Source organism: Parasteatoda tepidariorum, chromosome 10 (genome assembly GCF_043381705.1).
Source record: "Parasteatoda tepidariorum isolate YZ-2023 chromosome 10, CAS_Ptep_4.0, whole genome shotgun sequence".
In the NCBI taxonomy this organism is placed as follows: Eukaryota; Metazoa; Arthropoda; class Arachnida; order Araneae; family Theridiidae; genus Parasteatoda; species Parasteatoda tepidariorum.
Window position 1 is genome coordinate 10,037,250 of NC_092213.1, and position 23,083 is coordinate 10,060,332.

At 30.8% G+C, this 23,083-nt stretch overlaps 1 protein-coding gene across 2 annotated transcripts in view; it reads right to left on the minus strand.

The window, feature by feature from the left end:
- Nucleotides 1–1,258: 1,258 nt before the first annotated feature.
- The window catches only part of LOC107437758 (pancreatic lipase-related protein 2), a 45,853-nt gene continuing 24,028 nt past the window's right edge, over nt 1,259–23,083 (minus strand). The window contains exons 1-7 of one of the 2 annotated variants that reach the window (XM_016049856.3): nt 20,721–21,000; nt 16,317–16,573; nt 14,437–14,583; nt 11,099–11,207; nt 7,868–7,984; nt 5,681–5,773; nt 1,259–1,571 (exon numbers count right to left, since the gene is read on the minus strand). In XM_016049856.3, the coding sequence (XP_015905342.2) occupies nt 1,321–1,571; nt 5,681–5,773; nt 7,868–7,984; nt 11,099–11,207; nt 14,437–14,583; nt 16,317–16,573; nt 20,721–20,835 (1,089 nt within the window). In that variant the 5' untranslated portion in view covers nt 20,836–21,000 and the 3' untranslated portion in view covers nt 1,259–1,320. Of the gene's footprint in view, nt 1,572–5,680; nt 5,774–7,867; nt 7,985–11,098; nt 11,208–14,436; nt 14,584–16,316; nt 16,574–20,720; nt 21,001–23,083 lie in introns of those variants that run through there. The other variant, XM_016049857.3, reaches the window with a different exon arrangement.

Below are 23,083 nucleotides of genomic sequence, written 5' to 3' on the forward strand. Positions count from 1 at the left end.
ATACTAAAAATGTGTGTGATTGGTTGTGTTAAGATTTAAAGAAAGGCAAAACCAGCGATTCATTAATTCCCTTAAAAATGTCACTTACCTGGTTCTTCCATTGAGCTAGTTTATTATAAATTCAAAAGAAGTTATTTAAGTCCACATTGCTTACTTCATTCCAATAATAATTTCGTAATAGTTCTAGAAATTCTTAGTCATGGAATATATATTTCGGAAGACAACAATAAAGAATAATTTTAATTACTTGAATTAGTATCATTTGTGTTGATTATTGAGTCCTTATCGCTTTCTTGGTAAGTATATTTTAATTTTGAATGACTAATTTCAACTGGAAATCAGCTATTCTGCTTTTAGGTTGCATATTAAAATTCATATCCAGATCTAAAAATTTTAAAATTTTTTAGGGTGGTATATCATCTTGAATTAATGAAGGGATAATTTACTCATATATTATTTGAGAATAAAATTTCAAACGAAGAACATTTTATTTTTGAAATCTTTGGATTTAAAAAGCTGGTAAGTGCTATGATTTTTATAATAGAAAATTTATTTATTAATAAATTGTTTTCTAATTCGAGGATAGTATGCTATAGAATGGTCTTCTACGTCTGATTGAGAATTTTAAGGTTTAAAAAAAAAGAAGTATGAAAATTTTTTAGTTCAATTTGAGTAGTTTTTAGGATAGTTTTTTTTCCATCAGAAGCAGTCTTTATTTTACATTTTTAGTTTATAATTAATGTTTTTTTTATTGAATCTTTAAATTTCTGATTGAAATTGTTGTCTGAAAACTTTTTTTGCCAACTAAATAATATAGCATTATGTGTTTCTGTATACGTGTTGCATACTGTAACTATTATATATATTTTACTGTAACTATAAGTTTTAGTGCTACTGGATAAAACAGGGTGGTAAGTGGTGACTAGTCTACACCATGTAGTGTAGAAGAGCATTCTGGGAGTTTCTTCTGCGTCAAAAATTGGAAATGATTTGACTCATCAGATCTCGATTATACACCACATGCTAATTCTATCCACTATTGCCTAAAATGCGTTATAGAATATTTTAGCTAAAAAACTGCCTGTAACCTTTATTTTTCTAATTTGCAAAAATTCTTGGGTCACCATTTCTGTATTTCGTAAAAAGAATTACTCGAATTATACGATTACTAGAATTACAAAAAATATACGATATTTGAAACTGTGCTCAAATTTAGTGGTGGTACAGCTGGCGTTATAAATTAATGAAGAACACTAAATGCAATCTAATTCATAATTTAATGAGAATTCAAACTGCATAACAATCAGACGAACACAGAAATTATTTGACTTCACAGTAGGGAGCTTTGCCGGTGGTGTCCAAGAAATAATTGAGCTGAAAGGGTGGTTTGACAGCGTGGAATCCCATCCTGTTCGTGAATGGAGTGTTCTTGCAGTGACCATACTTAAATGCTTCGTAGGAGAAGCATGCGTATGAAGTGTACTTACAAGTATTGATGGAAGACTTGAAATTGTCTAGAACTCGAAGGTGGCTGCATAAAGGACCGGGACGAAGACCAGCGAAAGGGCGAGCTATAAATAAATAAATAAATGAATAAAAACTCTGTTAAACTCTCTTATTTACGAAGAAAAAAAAACGGAAATCGTGAGATCCTGACCTGACGTCAAAGCCTTGTCGCGACTATTTCTATTTTGACGTTCCGAGTTTGTTTGCAGATACTTGGGATATTCAGTTGCTCTAAATTTAATTTTCATGTCGTGTTTCTGAGAAAAAATGTTTTCTTCATATTTTAAAATAACAGTTGGCGGCATGAAAAAAAGGTACTTTGGGAAATTATCCTGTATTGATATGCAATTACCAGATCGTTGAGATGCGGATTTACACAATTTTGTTTACGTCAGCAGAAATTCTTCTACATGAATCTGCTATTGGAAGTTGAAAGAACCTCAACAAATACTGCCCATTCCGTGAAAGACATGACTCCGTTGCAGGTTAAGAAAAGATAGGATTTAAGTTATCATCCGCGGCTGTATATAGTTAGTTCTGTTATTTTTTTTATCAAATTATGCTACTATACTTTCAAAAAAAGCATAAAAACTTTTATAAGTTAAATACGTCAGGCAAAATTTTAATTCGTGTTATTTTTTACGGTATATATCGTAGAATTATTAAAAAAAAGGTTATTGTTCCGTAGTCATTCTGGAATACTGGCGACATTTCCATTTGAAACACATTTTTCATTTTGTGCGTAGAGGGTGATGGCTGAAGATGGGCTATACTTGTCCTATACACCGTTGTAAGTTAAGAAGAGATCATTGTGGTATAGGATTTAAGTAATCTTGAACGACTGCATATAGTTCTGTTTTATTTGGTTAACACGTTAGACAAAGACTTAGTTCGTGTTATCGTTTACGATATCTATCATGGAATTTTTTTAAAAAAGGTTATTGTTACGTATTCATACTGGAATCTTAGATTTGGCGATATATTTTTATAAATGAGGAGAACATTTGTACTTGAAAAAGAAACAACTATATGACGTCACGAGAGCATTGGATTTGATTGGTTCTCTAAAAACAGCGTGCCTTATGCTAACATCCCGCAATAATGTGAAAAAATAAAAATAATATAAAATAAAGAATTTTCAATTTTGTTTCACTGTAGAGGAAAATCGTCTGCAAAAAGCAATATTTATTATTCTTTCATTAGTTTCTTTAAATTAGAGTTGACGATGTTGATATACGTTCGCACTGGGAGCTTGGCATATATTTGGTGTGCATTTAAATACAAACAGGTACTCTCCATAAGGATAATGGGTATTTCTTAACTTGCAACAGCTTATAATTTAGACATTCGTAACGACATTTTTCTATTTCCTTAGAAACGTTTAATTCACATTTATTACCTATTTGGAAGAAACATTTTCTACCTGTTTAAGATATAAAGATACTTTTGTGTCGCTGTGATGGGCGATAAAAATAACAAAATAAATAAAGAAATAAATAAAATAATTGAAAAGAAGTAGTAACAAATTTGTGATTAAGCTAAAGTGATGTCAGCATTCATGTCTTTTTGATTTGTAACTTTATATAAGAAATTAAAAAAAAAGGTTTAGAAAGTAGTTTTTCTTTCTAAATGTCAAATAACATAACAAATAAACTTCAAAATAACATGTTTTATGTAACATAACAAACAAACATGTTTTATATAACTTTTCCTTTCAAATATTATATTGAATACCTTCGCCGAAATATAATTTACAAATGAAGAAATTCAATCCCCACTTTCCTCATCTTTCATGTTACAATAAATTAAAATATAAATGGATTTTTCACTGTTTTAGAATAAACACTTTTGACATTAGTTTTGTTTATGGTTAAAAAGATTCCTTAAAGACATAAGATAATTTATAGGGATTGAGGGGAAGTATTGTTTCCTAAAGTTTGAAGCTATGTACAAAGTTGAGGAGTGCATTCACTAGAAATTATTGCAGTGGTTAATATAGAAAAATGTCAAGTGTTTTATGTTCGCAAACAATAAGCAAAATAAATGTATGCATCAACCAATAATCATCGTTGAACAGCCAATACTAACAATGTTCAAGACAGAGGAACTCCTGTATTAAACATTGAGAGAAATTTGTCTTCTTGGAAGACTTTTTGAGTGAACTAACCAGCATTTGCGATACATGGAGAGTAAAATCACGAAAACCTCCCACGATTGGCTTGATTGTAAGGTGACTCTAACCCATGATCCGTCTACCACTGAGGATATTTTTAAGCAAGCAATGTAGTCGGTGCTAGCCTGGTGCGGAATTCGTATTGATTAGCCGTTGAAGGTATTTGAACCCTGTTCATCTCATTGGGAGGCGAACACTCTGTCTTCTGAGTCTAAAACCGCTCAAACACAGCTTANAAATATAATGTAAAATAAAGAATTTTCAATTTTGTTTCACTGTAGAAGAAAATCGTCTGCAAAAAGCAATATTTATTATTCTTTCATTGGTTTCTTTAAATTAGAGTTGACGATGTTGATATACGTTCGCACTGGGAGCTTGGCATATATTTGGTGTGCATTTGAATACAAACAGGTCCTCTCCATAAAGATAATGGGTATTTCTTAACTTGAAACAGCTTATAATTTAGACATTCGTAACGACATTTTTTTTCTATTTCCTTAGAAATGCTTAATTTACTTTCATTACCAATTTGGAAGAAAAAATTTCTACCTACTTTAGATATAAAGATACTTTTGTGTTGCTGTGATGGGCGATAAAAATAACAAAATAAATAAATAAATAACTAAAATAAGTGAAAAGAAGTCGTAACAAATTTGTGATTAAGCTAAAGTGATGTCATTTTTTTCTTGCGTTCATATCTCTTTGACTTGTGACTTTATATAAGAAATAAAAAAAGATGTTTAGAAAGTAGTATTTCTTTCTATCTGTCAAATAACATAAGAAATTAACTTCAAAATAACATGTTTTATGTAACATAACAAACAAACATGTTTTATATAACTTTTCCCGTCAAATTTTATATTGAATACCATCGCCGAAATATACTTTTCAAATGACGAAATTCAATCCCCACTTTCCTCATTTTTCATGTTACAATAAATTAAAAAATAAATTGATTTATCACTGTTTCTGAATAAACACTTTCGACTATTGTTTTTTGTTTGCGGATAAAAAGATTCTTTAAAGACATAAGATAATTTATAGGGATTGAGGGGAAAATATTCTTTCCTAAAGTTTGAAGCTATGTACTAAGTTGAGGAGTGCATTCACTAGAAATTATTGAAAGAGTTGCTATAGGAAAATGCCAAGTTTTTTATGTCACAAACAATAAGCCAAATAAATGCATGCATCAACCAATAACCGTCGTTGAACAGCCAATGCTCAGTCAATACTAACAATGTTCAAGACAGAGGAACTCCTGTATCAAACATTGGGTTGCTTTCTTGGAATACTTTTTGAGTGATTTAACCCTCATTTGCGTTATACGGAGAGTAAAATCACGAAAACCTCCCACGATTGACTTGACTGTAAGGGACTCTAACCCATGATCCGTCTACCACTGAAAATAATTTTACGTAAACACTGAGGTCGGTGCAAGCCTGGTGCGGAATTCGTATCAATCATCCATGTTAAGATTTGAATCCAGTTCACCTCATTGGAAGGCGAGCTCTCTGACCCCTGAGCCACCACGGCTCACACATTAATTATTTTATAGCCGTCGTTGAACACCTGAGCCAATTTTTTAATTTATGACTACCAATACTCAACTCCATAGCTTTGTAATTTCGAACCCAATCCAGAAGGCAAGGAAACTCCTGGATCAAGTTTTGAGAGAAATTTGCCTTAGTGAAGGAGTGTTTGATGGAACTATAACCCACATTTGCATCACCGTGAAACCTCTCACAGTTAGCCTGATGGCAAGGGGATTCTAAGCCATGTTCCGTCTACCACTGAGGATATTTTTAAGCAAGCATTGTAGTCGGTGCAAGCCTGGTGCGGACTTCGTATTGACTTGCCGTTGAAAGTATTTGAACCCTGCTCATCTCATTGGGAGGCGAACACTCTGTCTTCTGAGTCTAAAACCGCTCAAACACAGCTTAGCATACAAATTTCATACAGGATGAAATTGATTAACCAATAAGTATAGAAATGAAAACTTACGATACTTGGTAGGTTTGTATTTGCAGCCTGGTTGACGATGACCACCGTTGATGGAGAAGACAGCATGCCCAATAATATTATATGTGCCAGAGCCTTCAAAAGAGAAATTAATATATAATAAAATAGTTTGGCACCACGTGATAGATAAGAAAAGCAGACGACATTTTAAGAACAGTTTAGTTTTGGTAAAGAGTTGAGTAAATCACTTTGAAATTGGCTACCGGGATCAGTAGTGACTGTTTTAAGTATAGTTCGTTCACCGGGAGTAGGCACTTGACTCCGCCTTCATGACCTGGTATCAGGAGATACTATTTTGCTATTTTTGGGATGTGAACAATCCTGAACAAGGTTGCTATTTGGGGATCGTATGACAAAAATATTTGTTTCCAAGTCTTTATTTGCATCTTTTTAACATTTTATTTCATAAATTTGATGATAATTCTCTCTTTTGAGTGAATAGTTTGTCCTTTTTGAGAAATGTTGATGCAATATATTTAATTAGTTGGAGTAACGAAAGGTATATTAGCAGACGATAAAGCAAAGTATGTGTCTGAAAAAAATTTCAGTGTTTGCGTTTGACGAGAATTAATGGTTGTCTCCATTTCATGCTCGGACATTTTTCTCCTCTCTCTCCCGCGCCAAAATGAACGCTTCGTCCGAGGAGTTGTAGCTAAGTGCCAACTCCTGTTAAACGAACTGCACCTGGATATCCAACAACTATGTAATGAAACTTGAGAAAATATTTCTGTTTTTGTTCAATTAATGGAAAAGGCTTCGGTCATCGAAAAAGAAAACTATTAATACAAATTAGACATTGTGTAAAACCGTTTGATCACGTCATCCCCTTTAATCGATTCTTGTATGATTAAAGCATTCATTAGGAATTTGAAGGATAAGTATACACGTCGAGTTATTCTATCCTTTTGACTTGGAGATTCAACATCTAGCGCTTTCGAGACAATAGTTGCAAAATCGAGTTTATAACTGTGGCAAGAATATTCTGGTCAGAGCAGGATGGTTTTTACTTTTTAACCTAAATTCCTAAATTATCTAATTTTTTTAATACATTTTTCCAGCTCATATAAAACCGTGGAAGAAGAATTAATCAGACACTAGTCTGACAAGGTTCTCTCAATTACTTTCTATTGGAGGATACGCGATTGATGGGTCCTTCAGATCTCCAGACCTGAGTTCAACAGAGAACGGTTCGTAATACCTTGGCCAACAAATCGCTGCATTGAGTTCTTCTCCACGATTATGGCCTGTAACAAGTGTTACTCCGTGTTTATTTCTTGATCTCAATTTCGGTGTCCCAAATTACAATTGGAATCACGGAAAGTCAACGTTTCCTAAAGCATTGAAATTAAATGGCAGATTTTGGTAATACATTTCGTTCTAAAAGCCAATCTTTTTAATATTTTCACGACAACTTATTCTTAAAGACTGTAAGGTACAGTTTTCTTTAAAGCGACGTTTTATGCCTATTTTTTTTCTTTTTTTCTCTTCAATTTTGCATTAAATTGTTGGAACAAAAAAGCGATTGAATTCATGTTAATTTCTATGTTGCATTCAATAACTAACTGTTTAGTCACCAAAATTTTCGTTCACTTTTCAATGTTCTAGTTTTAAACAAATTAGACTCAGAACACGTGTTGCAGCTTAATTTTTGTATAATACAAAGAATAATCGTTCGTAATGTGCATTTTTAGAATCATACTAAAAAAGTGCGTAAACAAAGTATGCTTATTATTAATCATATAGTAAATACATAAGTGAGAAGAAATAACGTTGTCAAAGTTATATCATGTAACTAGGATGGATGAGAAGATTCTAAACATCAATACCAATTTTATTTAAAAATCAAAATTGGTGCTGCTTAAAAAAATTTTCTCCTGTAAACACAGACAGCCTTGCGATACCTAAATGAACATTCCTCTTAGACGTCTTACAGTCTTTTTATCAGTTATTTTAGATAATATAAAATAGACGGGAATTTAGTTTTGGGGTAGCTGATCCCGGCCATTGAGTGGCACTCTACTCGGGACAAAATTGAGGCTCAAGCAAAGAGTGAAAATCTAACCTTTCAGGATAAATTAAATCTCGTTTGGAGAATAACATATACGGTTTAACTTGTACTTCCAGATTACTTGTGACGTACGAAATGAAATCTGGGCGTATGGTGCTTACCCTCAAAAAAGTTTCTTCCACCATTAACCTGTAAAACATCAACAAAGATAGCATCAGTTCTATCTAAACGAACTTCTTTCGGGGCATGATCAAAGTATGGTCCTGGTGGATCCAAGGCTACAAAATAGATAAAAACAAGTCATAAAATTTTATGCAAGTTACTAACTTTTATGAAAGTGTAAAGTGTAAATTGTTTTAATAAAGGGTAGGAACTTATCAAACTTAATTGAAATATAAAAAATTAACAAATTTCAAAATGTAAGAATTTACCAATTTTCGTTTTTAAAAATAAACGAAATTATCACATTATAAAGCACACAGATCTTATCAAACTTTATTAAATTATATAAATGCAAAAATTTCAATAAAAAGGCAGAAACTTTTATAGTTTTTTATAAGATCTACGAATAGACCTGAAAATTTGAACTTTCAGTTACAAACCAGTGGCTGGTAGACTCTAATAACTTAGCAGTAACTTTTTCCTCAAGCCTAATGAATTTTCCTCAAACCTAATGACTTAAGTAACTAAAAACTTAAGTTACTTTTTTTGCAAGCTTAATGACTTAAGTTATTTTTTCCCCCCGTCCTACTGGTGACCAATATCGATCGCACCTTTTTATTTAATAGCCAATTTTTGCTTTTCTTTACTTGAATTAAAATATATTTCTTAAAAAAAATTTTCTGGTAGAAATAATCTATGGCTATAAAAAGAAAATTCAAATATATAAACAACATGAATATGTGACAAAATTTAGCTAAACATATTGAATTGTCTTCACCGACTTATAAAATTCGATGAGCAATTAAAAAATATCGAAAAAAAATAGTGCGTGGAGTCCCTCCGCGCGGAAGAAGTTAAATTTCGCAACCTGCGACGTTAATTGTAGAAGAATCAGCAGTCGTAGAAGGATCACTAGTTCTATTCAACGACTCTTTTTCCTGCTCCGCTCGCTTCCGTGCTCTGTAATCACGGTAATATTGTGCATTTTTCCCTCGTGGACCTCTTGAACCAGTGGAAGTGCTTGTGGTTGCCTCATCGTCTCGCCCTGGAAAATGTATTTGTATTAATAATGTATGTGAATGCGTCATAATGTAATTTCAGAAGAGAAAACCTAACAATCAATTGATATTCACAAGAGACGTACCTTGACATAACCTTAAATCCGTCGCATTGTCCGTGGGATTGTTTTCACTCATTTTTTACAATTGTTATCCACTAAATTTGAAAATAAAAAATACTACCCTATTAAATTATATGTGTATCAAAACAAACTAAAAAATTTTTTATGGAAAAACAATGCTTTTATGACTTTTATTATTTTTATGCTAGTGAGAACCAAAACAATATGGAAATGAATGAGGGAAACTGGATCCTACCACGAGATATCCCGGCCAATAAAAGTGTAGCGTTGAACGTTTAACGCAACCTTGTTGGAAGTCCCATAAGAAGTATAACTTCAAAAAGGATTGGAAAAATTTACTGTTTGTTCATTTAATTAAGGTCGCCTATTTTTACTGCTGACTCGTCAAGTGACGAGTAGTTATTTTCAGGTCTATCTACGAACTTATTAAAGTTCGACTAGTAAATATCAAATTTTTGAAGAAATTCCTTACGATGTCAAAAGATTTCACACGGAATCGTGGTGGATAAGGGGATTGAGCTCTCGCCTTCTAATTAGGTGACAGGGTTCGAATCCCAGGGATGGCAGGTGAATACGAATTCCGCACCCAGCTCCCACCGACCACAGTGCTGACGTAAAATATATTCAGTGAAAGATGGATCATGGGTTAGTGTCCCTCTTGCTGTCAGGCTCACCGTGGGAAGTTTTCGTAGTTTTCCTTTCCATGTAACGCAAATGCGGTTTAGTTCCATCAAAAAGTCCTCCACGAAGGCTAATTTCTCCTTATACTTGATCCAGGAGTTTCCTTGGCTTCTTGATTTGGTTCAAAATTACAAGGCTACAAAATAGAGGATCAGTTGTCACAGACCCAAAAATTGGGTCGTCTGTTCAAAAATGATTATAAAAGATTTGATATTAACACTTGCTCTGTTATTTTCGACTCATATTTTCGATGCAATTATTCTACGCCCGCAACCATCATAGGCTAAAGTCTTTTCTCCAAACATATTTTCCTAAATGTTAACGCCTAGATAATAAAAAAAGAGTGTTTTCATTGAAACAGTGGTGACAATTAGTTTAATGCTGGGTGTCCACCTCTTGTCCGCAGAAAACGACGTTCAAAAAATCGGATTTTCGTTGTTGCTAAACTTTGAATTTCTATTTTATTTTCCATTTTGGCACTTTAACCAGAAATGATTACTAATGTTCAGCTCCTTTGTCTTTTAAACCCAATTCAGAACACAAGGGAAATACTATTTCAAGTTTTGATAGATATTTGTCTTCGCGAAGGTCTTTTTTTAATTAAACAAGCCTGCATTTGCTTCATATGGGGAAAAAAACCACGAAAACCATATCTAGCCTGACAACAAGGTTAACTCTAACTCATAATAGGTCTACCACTGCGGATATTTCACGTCAGTACTGTGGTCGGTGAAAGCCGAATGCTGACTTGTGTTGTCCTGCATCGTTGGGATTCGAACCCAGTCACCTCATTGGAAGGCAAACGCTCGATCCCCTAAGAGATCATGGTGCAACTAGTAACATTCTTTCCTCGTCGGAATTCATGGTCTTCATGCCACTTTTAGAGTCATGGCACTTTCGCTGTTCTCTAATCAGGGTCCGGGTTAATGGTTTCAAATTATTAGCCGGTAAATTAGCCAAATATCAAAAGTATTCGCCAATTTTCAAAGGTCTTCGCTCAACCAAGTCTAAAAATTTTTTTAAAATTAATATTTTTACATAGAAAACAATTTTAGGATAGTTTGTTTCAGGCTTGTATTATTTGGACCCAATTCTAATTGGTTATGCGGCTCGTTTATACTGTATTTGAATAAAAAATACTGATTTCTTTAGAAAAAAAATTTTTGACGTATATTTAATTTCTTTCAAGAAGAAAAAATCATTCACCTGTATATTCACCCCAACACAATTTTATTCGCCAAATTTACGATTTTATTGCATTCGGCGAGGTGGCGAATGCTTAACTCTGATAATTTTGAGGTGTTTCAATTTTTTATTAATCTATCTATCTGGAGTACTTTCTTAAGATGAATCGAGATCTGATTGTGAAACAAAGCATCTTATAATGACGCAGTTTTAATTTCCATACCTGTGATTCTGCCCAAATTTCTAATTCTCTGTCCAATGAAACCAACCAGCTGACCACCAAGACTGTGACCAATAAGATGGATGTTTTCTGGTTCCAATCCAATTCGTTCCTAAACGAATAGAAGGTGTTAGAGATTGTTATAGTTAATATCACGTGACTGTAACTACTACTACTTTCACTTCATTTTTATTGTTTTACTTTAGTTTTTCTTATGGCAACGTTCTTGAAATATTTTATGTTAGATTTTTAGTGTTCGATTTTTTAGGATTTATAAATATCACAAAATTTAAGTTGCTTTAGAATTAATAAATAATTGTTAAGTTTTAATTCGTATCTGTTTATTCATCTGTGGAACTAGTAGTTCATTTGAATAACACTAAAAGGCGTTCGTAAAATTTATTTTTTTGCTGCAATTTACAGATGGTATGAACTTAACACTTTGTTGAGTGGCATTTTTACTCTTAATTTGTAACTGAATATGAAAGTAAGGTGAAACATTCTAAAGATCCTAGATTTTATAAGTTGATATTTATTAAATAAATAATGCAAGTGCAATGACGAGTTTAATCGTTATAGGTCAACAACGTTTAGGCATGAAAAGACGAGTTTATTCGTTATCATTCAACAACGTTTCGGCATGAAAAGACGAGTTAACTCGCCAGCAATTGTTATTAATGTGTTAAGTTTAAGAATGTGTTATTAAACACATTAGTGAGTTTTAGAAAAATTAATTTATTGTAGGATTTTTTCATTCTTTAGGTAAACATGGGTTCCACGTCTCTGTAGTGCTTAAGTGAGTTTTCTTTCTCTTTCGAATCTGACTATACCGTTTAAAATCTTTACGCTAACATTGTTTATCTAGGGGTAATTTAAACTTTAAAATAATGCCATTCAGTGAATTATATTTTTACAAATGCTCTGATTCAGAAGGTTGAAGTTTTGTGCATCTGTGAGAGAGTCAAGATATGAACAAATATGATTTTATGGAACAAATTTAAAATATGTAGAGTTTATGATCTAATATTTTAATAAAGTTGTTTCTTTATTAAGACTCAGAAAAAAAGTTTAAAAATATTCTCTGATTTAAATGCTTTTTTTATTCAAATAAAAACAATTCAATCAAATTGGCGGTTCAAAAAATAAGCGATCGGGAATAAACTTGGTTCTCACTTTCAAAATATTAACTAGCTTTAGAAAATAAATATCTATCATTATTAGAGTTCCATTCTTATTATCCCGATGAAATGTGTATTTATAGAATAAAAATAAAGCTTTATATTAATTTTAGCACCTCAACTATGGGTTTTTACTTTTGATATAGTATGAAAAATATGCCATCTAATCCAATATTTAAATACATCGGCTTCATAAGTATAGAAGAAATAAGAAACGATGATTTACACAACATCGTTTTTATCTTCGAAAAACGTCTTATATATAAGAAAAATTAATTATTCTGCGCATACAACCATACATGGCATTTTAATTACTTACGCCATTTGTAACAGAATTAAAAGTAAAAGGATTGTACTTTTACTTGTACATTGTTACTTTTTAAATTTAGTACTTTTACTTGTTTACCGTTGCTTTCTTGAGAAACAAGTACAAGTATTTGTAACGTAAATGTCAAAAGAAACCGTTACTTTATTTTGAAAATTTTTAAAACTTTTCCTCCAAAAAATTATTTGTTCGAAGTTTTTGAAATATTTTTTTTTAAGTTTATAAATTTCACAAATTCTGGTGAACTTTTTTTTTCCAAACTCAAGTAACTAGATTTCCCAGTGCAAACTTCACTACAAATTACTACAAAAATCTGCTAGGAAAAGATAGTTTTAAAATTAACATAACTTTAAACTCTTCTTTATTTGAAAACATTGAATTTTGTTTTTCTAATTTAGTGTTTTTCTGATATTTTCATTCACTATTTGGATGAATTTTGTGACATTTTGTTGTATTTTACAGTTTTATAATTTAAACATACATATTTTTTTTTAAATAAAAATTGAGATTAATTTAAATTTTTAATTTTCTCAAAATGCTCCTGAAAATCGTTACTTATTCTTGTTAAATTATGTTATTTATTTTTGTTATTTATATTTTTTTTATTACCTTTTGATCTAATGATCGAATCTTCACGTTCTAGGGCTCAATCTTAATGGCTAGAGGGGAGATTTCCAATATGCTAATTAGTGCAGACACTATTTTAAGTTGTGAAATCAAACATGAAAACGTACTTTCTCTCAATAAGCATATCTTTTTGTAACGGATTCGGATTCCTGTGTCCAAAATATAGGGGGCAGCCACAATCTGGGAATTATAGTCTTCATATTTCGGTCAGGAGTGAGATCCAAAAATTGAATTCCTAAATGTTAATTTCACTATTTCTCGAGAAATTTTTCAGCCAATTGAAACATTTTTGCATACAATGATAAAATTTATTTTTTTGTTTAATATTAATTATATAACTATTAAAATTATTATTAATTAAAAAATTATTAATTAATAAAATTATAATTGTAATTATAAAATTATTATTTATTTTGTTAAATATTTATTTATTTTTATCATTTTTATTAAAAAGAGTTGAAAAAAGTTTGAGTTGACATGTATAAAAGTTTTGCGGGAAATTATCTTTTGAAAAAGGAATTTTATAGTTGTGAGCAAAAGTTTTTTAATTCGCTAAAAAAATTTCTCGAGATATACAGAGGAGTACGTAAAAAGTAAAAATAACATTAAGGGATCCGAACATTAGATTGTTCTCCTTACCAAACTGCAGGGGTGATATTTTCCAAAATGCGGCTACCCCTTATATTTTGGGACTCAGAAATCCAAATTCGTGGAAAATAAGGTATGTTATTTATATTCAGAGAAAGTACGTTTTTGTGTCTGAATTTGTAACTTAAAATATCTTCTGCACTAACAAATTTGCCGATTTGAAGTCACCGCTCGGGCTATTAAGATTGAGTCCTCTATCGTGAAGATACAATTATAAGCATTGGTCTGATTCTTTTTGGTGCACTGTACATATGCAGGCAAGAGAAAAATCTCGAGAAAAAAGTAGGCAAGTTACCAAAATCCACTTGATTTTAAAGGAGCGTCCAGTACCGGCAATAAAGTAATATATAGAGAAAAGTGTTTACAACCAACTACTACTCGGAAAATTCAATAGTATCAAAAATAATTTAATTAATTTCAAATATATCACTTTGTTTATTTCTCTAACTTTTCCAGGTAGAAGTATTTGTGGATTGAATGCGTTGAAATAAAGACAGTAAAAAAAATATGGATAATATTCAACTTATACTAAACCATTATGAATGTTCAGCATTATATCAAACCATTATGAATTGAAGAAGTTTAGCTGCATACGCTCCGACCAATCTGGCGTTGGCAATTGCTTGAGCTGGAAGAGAGTTTGCTTCACGCGACCAGTCTACTAAGATTACATTGTAAGAGGAATATTTCAAGAGTTCTTGCATTATACCCTGTAGGAATGGAAAAAGAACTGTTACATTCTGAAAGTGCAACGGTCTGCGATTTTCCAGTCCGGTGACTTTTAACAACTCGCTCTTTTGCTTGATATTTTCGTAAATACCTTGATTCTAGATTTCTTTTTACAGTTTAGGTCACAAATTTTTACAGAAATAAAAACTTGCATTATAATTTGATCCAACTGCTGCCAAGTGGAAAGCCTCCAGAAAAGAGAGCGAGTCGTTAAAAGTTGCTAGATTGTAAGTTAGCAACCTTAAGTAATTAAAATTCAAATTTAAGCAATGAATAGGAACCGAAAAGTTTGCTAGGTATTAGATTGAAATAATTTTTTTCTTCCTGTCCTGTTCAGGATACATGGCAAAATTTTTATTTGTTTCATGTTCGGCTCCGGGTGCTTGGTAAAATTTGGATTTATTATCTGGTCTGGTATTAGTAATTTTGCAAAATAATAAAAAAAAATTTATAATTTTCTGCTGAACAAATATTGTAAAAAACATAGTTGTTACCCTTTGAGGTATTCTAGAACTCTCAGTTATATTCTAGAACTGTCAGAAATAAAGTTCTCAGTTTTGACGATTCGGCAATTCTTGAGCTGTTTTAAGTTTATTTTTTGAATAATTTCGTCTTAAAATCACGTCATTTGAAATGAAACACGAATTCTAAAATATATGACGAAAATGTTTCGCCCACTCGAAACATATTTCATTGTGAGAATAACGTTATAACACTGGAAAGACTGAAACCTATATTGCCCAAAATCAGTCAAAATGATTGCATTGTGAAAGAATAACTAATGTGTAAAGAAATTTGTTTAATTATTTTTTTATATCATTTCAGTTATATAACAAGTTATTAGTAGATATTAACAATAAAAAAATTTATTTCACCGGGAAAAAAATAATTTATGCATTATTATTTGTACATTTTTTTCAAATGAAAAAGCAATTGAAAAGCAGTCAAAATGACTTCTTTGGGCAATCTAGTGTTAAGAATGAGTCCTAGAATGTGAAGATCCGAACATTAGATCAAAAGTTGTTTTGGATGGTTTTTCATTAGCGAACTGCACGTTGTAGGTTGGTGCATTAATTTACATCATCTAGAGCTGCACAATTGACTGTTGGTGACGGTCTGGAAAACATCCCTGAGGAGGAACAGGAGACCGCATACATACGTCACATCCCGTTTTACAGGGAGAATTTTTTCACACACCATTCATCCATATAACGTAATTTAAACCCGAACCAGAGCACGATCCATTTCCGATCCAGTACCTCCAGAGGTATTTATTTGTCATGCCATGTAAATGAAAAGTTTAGCGCAGTTGCCTGTCACATCGTTACGAAAGCGAAGAAGGTAGAAAACATGACCTTGAGAATTTTATATATGCATATTTAATTACAAGAAGCATAATAAAGATTAAAATGTATCCCCGTTGCAGTTCAAAATGAAAAAGAATATCGTGCAAATTAATTTCAAGGTGTATTAATTTAACTTTAGAATCACGAAGTTTTCTAACTAGTTTAGATTGTATCAAGTTGTCACGATATTATATTGCATTGTACCCCGTTTTCAATCGTATATACATCTAGTTGGTTGTATTCATCAAATAGATCTAATTAAAAGTTAAAAAACTGCTAATTTTATAACATTGTTAAATTGGCAAGTAAATAATATTGTAAAATCTGTGAAGATAATAAAAATGATAAAATCTATAAAGTTTCCTTACTACAAGTTGTTGCGGACGACCTAAATATCCGTGAACGAGTACTTTTGTTGGTAAATCAGCTTTGAAAGGAGACTTTGACAGTGATTCTCGCGTTGGTATCAGATAATAGGGCTTCCGTTTATTGGAACGTGTATACAACAAAAACTTTGTGTGCAGTTCTTGCGGTGGTACACTTATTGGTCTGTACAGAGGATGGTACCAAGGAGGACCGGTATAGAAACATCCCAAATCACCGTAGCATTTTGTCGTGAAATTCACTGGAGAAAAGAAATGAGATTATTTAGCATTTGGAGTAAGACTTTCTCTTTTTTTCATTTGTATTTCATTAAATTGTTTTTCAAAAAGTCATTCTTTCTATGAATCAAACATTCATATTGTACATTGTTTAATAAATTGCAACATTGTTTTGAAAAATGGAGGTCTTTTGAATAAAGTGAAATTATCTCCAATATAATATATCATATTGATTACAACACGTGATACATCCGGATATACTACATAATAAAAGTATGAAAGTGAATGTTAAATAATAAATGCTTAATAGCTGTGTTACGAAAACGTTGAAAAAAAATAAGAATTTTGACATTTGTTAGATTTATAATTTTCCTTTCATGCAGCATTTAAAACTTTTAAGACATCGATGACGCAATTATATTTTCACGGAGCATAGTATCCCATTTGAAGTGACTTATTCCGACACCATCAGCTCATGATCACTCGATTTTCGTTTCATGGCTCATGGTATACCTATATGAAGTGACTTTTTCCGACACCATCAGCTTTTGATCACACGAGTTTCGTTTCATGGCTCATGGTATACCTATATGAAATGACTTTTTCCGATCATCAGCTCATGATCACTCGATTTTCGTTTCATGGCTCATGGTATACCTATATGAAGTGACTTTTTCCGACACCATCAGCTCATGATCACACGATTTTAGTTTCATGGCTCATGGTATACCTATATGAAGTGACTTTTTTCCGACACCATCAGCTCATGATCACACGATTTTCGTTTCATGGCTCATGATATACCTATATGAAGTGACATTTTCCGACACCATCAGCTCATGATCACTCGATTTTCGTTTCATGGCTCATGGTATACCTATATGAAGTGACTTATTCCGACACCATCAGCTCATGATCACTCGATTTTCGTTTCATGGNATAATGTGCGGGAGTGTATAGTGAATATCAGCTCATGATCACACGATTTTCGTGTCATGGCTCATAGTATACCTATATGAAGTGACTCCTTCCGACACAATCAGGGTTAACAGGTGACCCTTGTGAACGGCATTATGGCTATTACTCTTTAATGTATTTTAATTATTTTTTCATTTAAATATCTCCTTATCTTAGCCCAGGAATAAATCTATAAAAGAAAAAGTTTTATTCTAAATAACTTTTGATCTTAAAATCGAAAAATTCTGAACTAGGATGCAATATTCCTGATAATTTAAGTTTCAAAACCGCACACAAACATGGCAAATACGATAAATTTGGAACCGTTTTTAAGAATTTTAGTACTATATTAACATGTTTTATCTCGCTTTTAGAACAAATTATTATAAACCGAAAATTCTCAGCATTTATTAATAAAATTCATCCATTCGAGGATGAGATTTTATTTAAAAAAATAATAAATAAATAAATAAAAATTAATAACAATTTTTTTCTTATTTTTAATATTTTTTCAATTTAAATTAAACTATGTTATCTTATGTTGCAAAGATACCATTTTAATAATTTCAATCNAAAAATTCTGAACTAGGATGCAATATTCCTGATAATTTAAGTTTCAAAACCGCACACAAACATGGCAAATACGATAAATTTGGAACCGTTTTTAAGAATTTTAGTACTATATTAACATGTTTTATCTCGCTTTTAGAACAAATTATTATAAACCAAAAATTCTCCGCATTTATTAATAAAATTCATCCACTCGAGGATGAAATTTTATTAAAAAAAATAATAAATAAATAAATAAAAATTAATAACATTTTTTTCTTATTTTTAATATTTTTTCAATTTAAATTAAACTATAATATCTTATGTTGCAAAGATACCATTTTAATAATTTCAATCTTTGTATTTGACCATTGAAAATTACATATTTTTATAAATTCTAAAATAAAAGTTTTACAGAGAAAACTGTTACAAATACTTTACCATAAACTTATTTTAAAGTAAATAGGTGTAAACAGTATCTGATTCCCACTTTGGGGAAATCCTCAAAATTGAAAAATAAGATTTAGAGCTTCACATTTTTAATTTGTTTTCTAATTAAACTAAAGCTTATCAGCTATTCCCACGTAAAGAAGGATCTTAAAACTATAAATCCGCCGAATTCTGCCCCATTTAAACATACTTATTTAACATTTCTCAATATAATATAAACTAAAAGAAAATGCATTCCAATTACTTTTTTTATTACATGTGCTTGAAAAAAAAATTTCATTCAAAATTATAAAAAAATAAGTTTCTATCAATATCATACTTAAGTAAACAATCGGCAAAATTTTGAAAAAAAAGAAGAAAAAAAAAGAAGGGAACCAGAGAATTTTGGCGAAAAGCAGCCAATTTTGTAGCTACCTTTTTATAACTAGTCCCTTTGAAATGTACTTCCTGTTTTCTTTCCTCTCCCATGAAGAATTTTGGAAAGGATGAGAGTTCGATAATTGATGTTACTGATTAAAGGGGGTAGAATACTTTGTGCAGTTTAGGCCGACCCAAAGGAAATGTATGTTTTACAATCATTATGTCAATAGAACTTCAATAGATGCGTTTGATAACAATTGATGACTTAAAAATTTTCAGATACATATGGCGATCATGAAATACTTCAACTCAGCAGATTTTTGTATAAAACCTTTCCTGCTTCTAACAAAGATTAAAATAAATAAGAAATTAAGAAGAATATTCTTTTTTGAATTAAAAATAAATAAAGAAAGAAAGTATTAAGGTAACCTATCAGTTTAAAATCTCACCGATAACTAATATTACTACTTATTATTATTTTGCATTTATTGTTTTATAAAATTAAATAATATTTCAAAACATAATTTTAAAATGAAACAGGATTTTTTTTCTTTCAATATGGGGCTCAAATATAAGCTAAATAGAAGCGTTTTAAATTACTTTACTGTATAATATATTTGTTGTAAAAAAGATAGACAATGGTAATTTTTCTTCTTTGAACATACAGTCGTCCCCACTTAATTGCATATCGGATAATCGAATAACCCGCTTATACGAATAAAATTTAGTAGAAAAGAGTTACAACGTTCATCGTTAGAAGTTTCAAAAATTTGTTTTTTAAAATTATTTATTATAATTAATGTGTTTATGATTTTAAGATGAGAATGAAACTTCAAAAAATGCTCTATTAGAAAATTACATAAAAGAAAATATCATTTTATTATGTAAAATTAATTAAGAGTTATATTTTAACTTTTTCTCATAATGTGTTAAACATCACTAAAACATGCCAAAGTATGCATGACTAAGCCAAAGTAACAGCCGATAACGATGCACGTTACAACTCTGCAACTTCTGCCTGCAAGAAACGTGGCATACAAATTACAACAAAACGTATTCCTAAAATGCTAAAAATATTAAAAAGAATTCGGCTTGATTGGAATGTATACTTATATTATTGCAATAAATTTAATTAACATGATAGTAATAATAAATCTTCAGACATTAACTTTTATCATCCATACAAAAGCTAGTTTGAACATCTGCAAAACCATAATTTAAATATTTTTAAACTAAAAATCATGCAATAAATATGGTTTACATTCAAATTTTTTTAATTTACTTACTGTGGTTATAAGCATCGTCCGGATACANTAATGTGTTTATGATTTTAAGATGAGAATGAAACTTCAAAAAATGCTCTATTAGAAAATTGCATAAAAGAAAATATCATTTTATTATGTAAAATTAATTAAGAGTTTATATTTTAACTTTTTCTCATAATGTGTTAAACATCACTAAAACATGCCAAAGTATGCATGACTAAGCCAAAGTAACAGCCGATAACGATGCACGTTACAACTCTGCAACTTCTGCCTGCAAGAAACGTGGCATACAAATTACAACAAAACGTTTCCTATTCATATCTGGTTAAAGTAGTTACCTCCCACTGACTAAGTGGGGGAGGAATTTCTGCAAAAATGGGCCGTATCCAGAGGAAAATTTTTTCACCCGTCTAGCCGCAACTTAAAGGTTAATTAACATGATAGTAATATTTAATCTTCAGAAATTAACTTTTATCATCCATACAAAAGCTAGTTTGAACATCTGCCATAAAACCATAATTTAAATATTTTTGAACTAAAAATCATGCAATAAATATGGTTTACATTTAAATTTTTTGAATATACTTACTGTGGTTATAAGCATCGTCAGGATACAGAGATTCTATGGGTATAATAGTATTTGATGCATTCCTACTTAAAGCTATACTGGCTAATGATGCTACTATAAATACAGTCAGCCACATTTTTACTCAACTTTTAATATTCAAAACTGAAATATGTTTAGTTTGTAAACTGGATAAACTGGAGTAATATTGCCAAACAATAATTTCTCAGAGTGCCAGTCTTCTACCAAAAAAAACCCGTCTTTCTTTTATTTTCGCGAACTCTCCCCATATTTATACTCTCATTACATTTACCCTTGATCTCCGCGCCATCACAAACAATAGGAGGCATAATTGGAATATCGTGCCAATTGCAATTTAGATGAAAAGATTAGGTTCAAAGATAATTGATGATATCCTAAGCATACGCATACAGTTGCAGTTTATTAGTCATTGTATGTACTCACTGAAAATATTTTTCAAAAACATCATTAACTTATATAATCGCGTTGTTAATGCGTTTTCATTTAACTCATATGAGATGATTGATGAGATAATATTGATTAATATCGTAATGTAAAATAATATTAATTGATATGATAAAACGATATTAATAGAAGAGATAAAATAATGTAATTTCATATAATATAGCTTGAATAGTATCTTTTATTTTGAATAATATTAATTTTCCATAAATCGATATAGAACTATATTAAATTTTTAACGTACAAAGTAGTGAAAAATAATCCTGCTTATAACTGAAATAGTATTCAGATCAAAAATAAGTGATAATGTGCGGGAGTGTATAGTGAATCAGAAAACTCTAATAATATTAATCTAATAATTTTTCTAATAATATTATCTATCAGAAAATGAAATTAATTCAAATATATTTTTCATAAGAATAAAAAATAAGTATTTTTGTATTTTAATATAATAATTGAATTATTTCAGTTAATAAAATAAGTCTAAAGATGAAACAAGTTTATTAATGTTATTAAAAATATGATTTAATAAATACTATAGATATATTATATATTAGGTTTTTAATAAGATAATAATTTTTTCATAAAAACAAAATTTATGTTTCTAAAATATCTATATTAATACGTGTTCGAACTCTTGCAAAATAGCAAAAGCTAAAAATTTGACGCAACCAAAGACGTCTGACAGTTTAACTACTAACAACCATTCATTGCTAATATCATATTCATTATTGCTCATTAGTGAAATTGCGTAATAGATTAATTAACTCATAGATTAAATAAAATTGTTGCCAACGCTCTAAATTAATGTTATAATCGAAACTTTTTTTTATTTCCAGTGCAGCAGGCGATACAGACATTATCCTAACGCCGTACAGAGATCAAAAGAAAAGAAAAATACAAATACAGATAGAGATGAAATATACAAAATACAGAAACAAAAGCAAAACATCAAACACAAAAATTAAATCAAGAATTTAAATTGAACATAATCGAAACTAAGTCTAAATTCGATCAGTTCGCAATGGGGGCAGAAATAGGTAGCTGTCATTGCGAGATCAACGAAAAAATGTAACTAAGATTTAACCGCCTGCGAGTTTAAATTTATTTCACTGAAATCATAAGTTTTCCTCTGTACTGTATACGTCCATTGAATACTGGTTAGCGTGCCTGACAAATCAGTATCCAATGGAAGCATTTTGTTCTGAGGTTGTGAGTTCAAATCCTAAATTAAATATCATTATTTATTTTCATTTTGTAGGATTTTTAATTTTTTTTTTACTTTCGTTATCCATTTTATTCACTAGTTGGCGCCATTATTAATGCATCATTTCTAAATAAATATTATAAATTATTTAATTCAGTAGATGGCAGCACTGTAATGAGTTGGAAAATTAGAATATTTGAAAGTAATACATATTTCACTCACCAGGTGGCGACATGAGCTGGAGCCACTTAAAATAATGTAGTGCCATTCGAAAAAAATTAATTTAGGTGTTGCCACCGTCAATTTGGAGCTTTAATTTTAAGCTATTACAAAATTTAACGCATTTTTTTTGTGTAAACCGAAATTAAACTTGTTGCCTTCGAAATTCAGAAATTTTGAAAAACCGAAACTGACTCATGTGCTGCCACCGGAAGTTAAAAAATCTGGGAACCGAAACTAAAACTCAATCACTGTTGCCACAGGAAGTAACAAATTTCGGAAACCGAAACCAAAACTAAAACAGTGGGCAATCAACTCAACCCAGCTCGGCAGCAGGACGCAAGCAACTCAACTCAGCACCACAGGATATCACTGTCCTGGAATCCCCGCATCTTCTCTACTGTTAGCAAATACTTGTAATTTCGTCAAGTGTTTAATGCTCTTTCATTTCCTCTAAGGAATTAAGTACATCAAAATA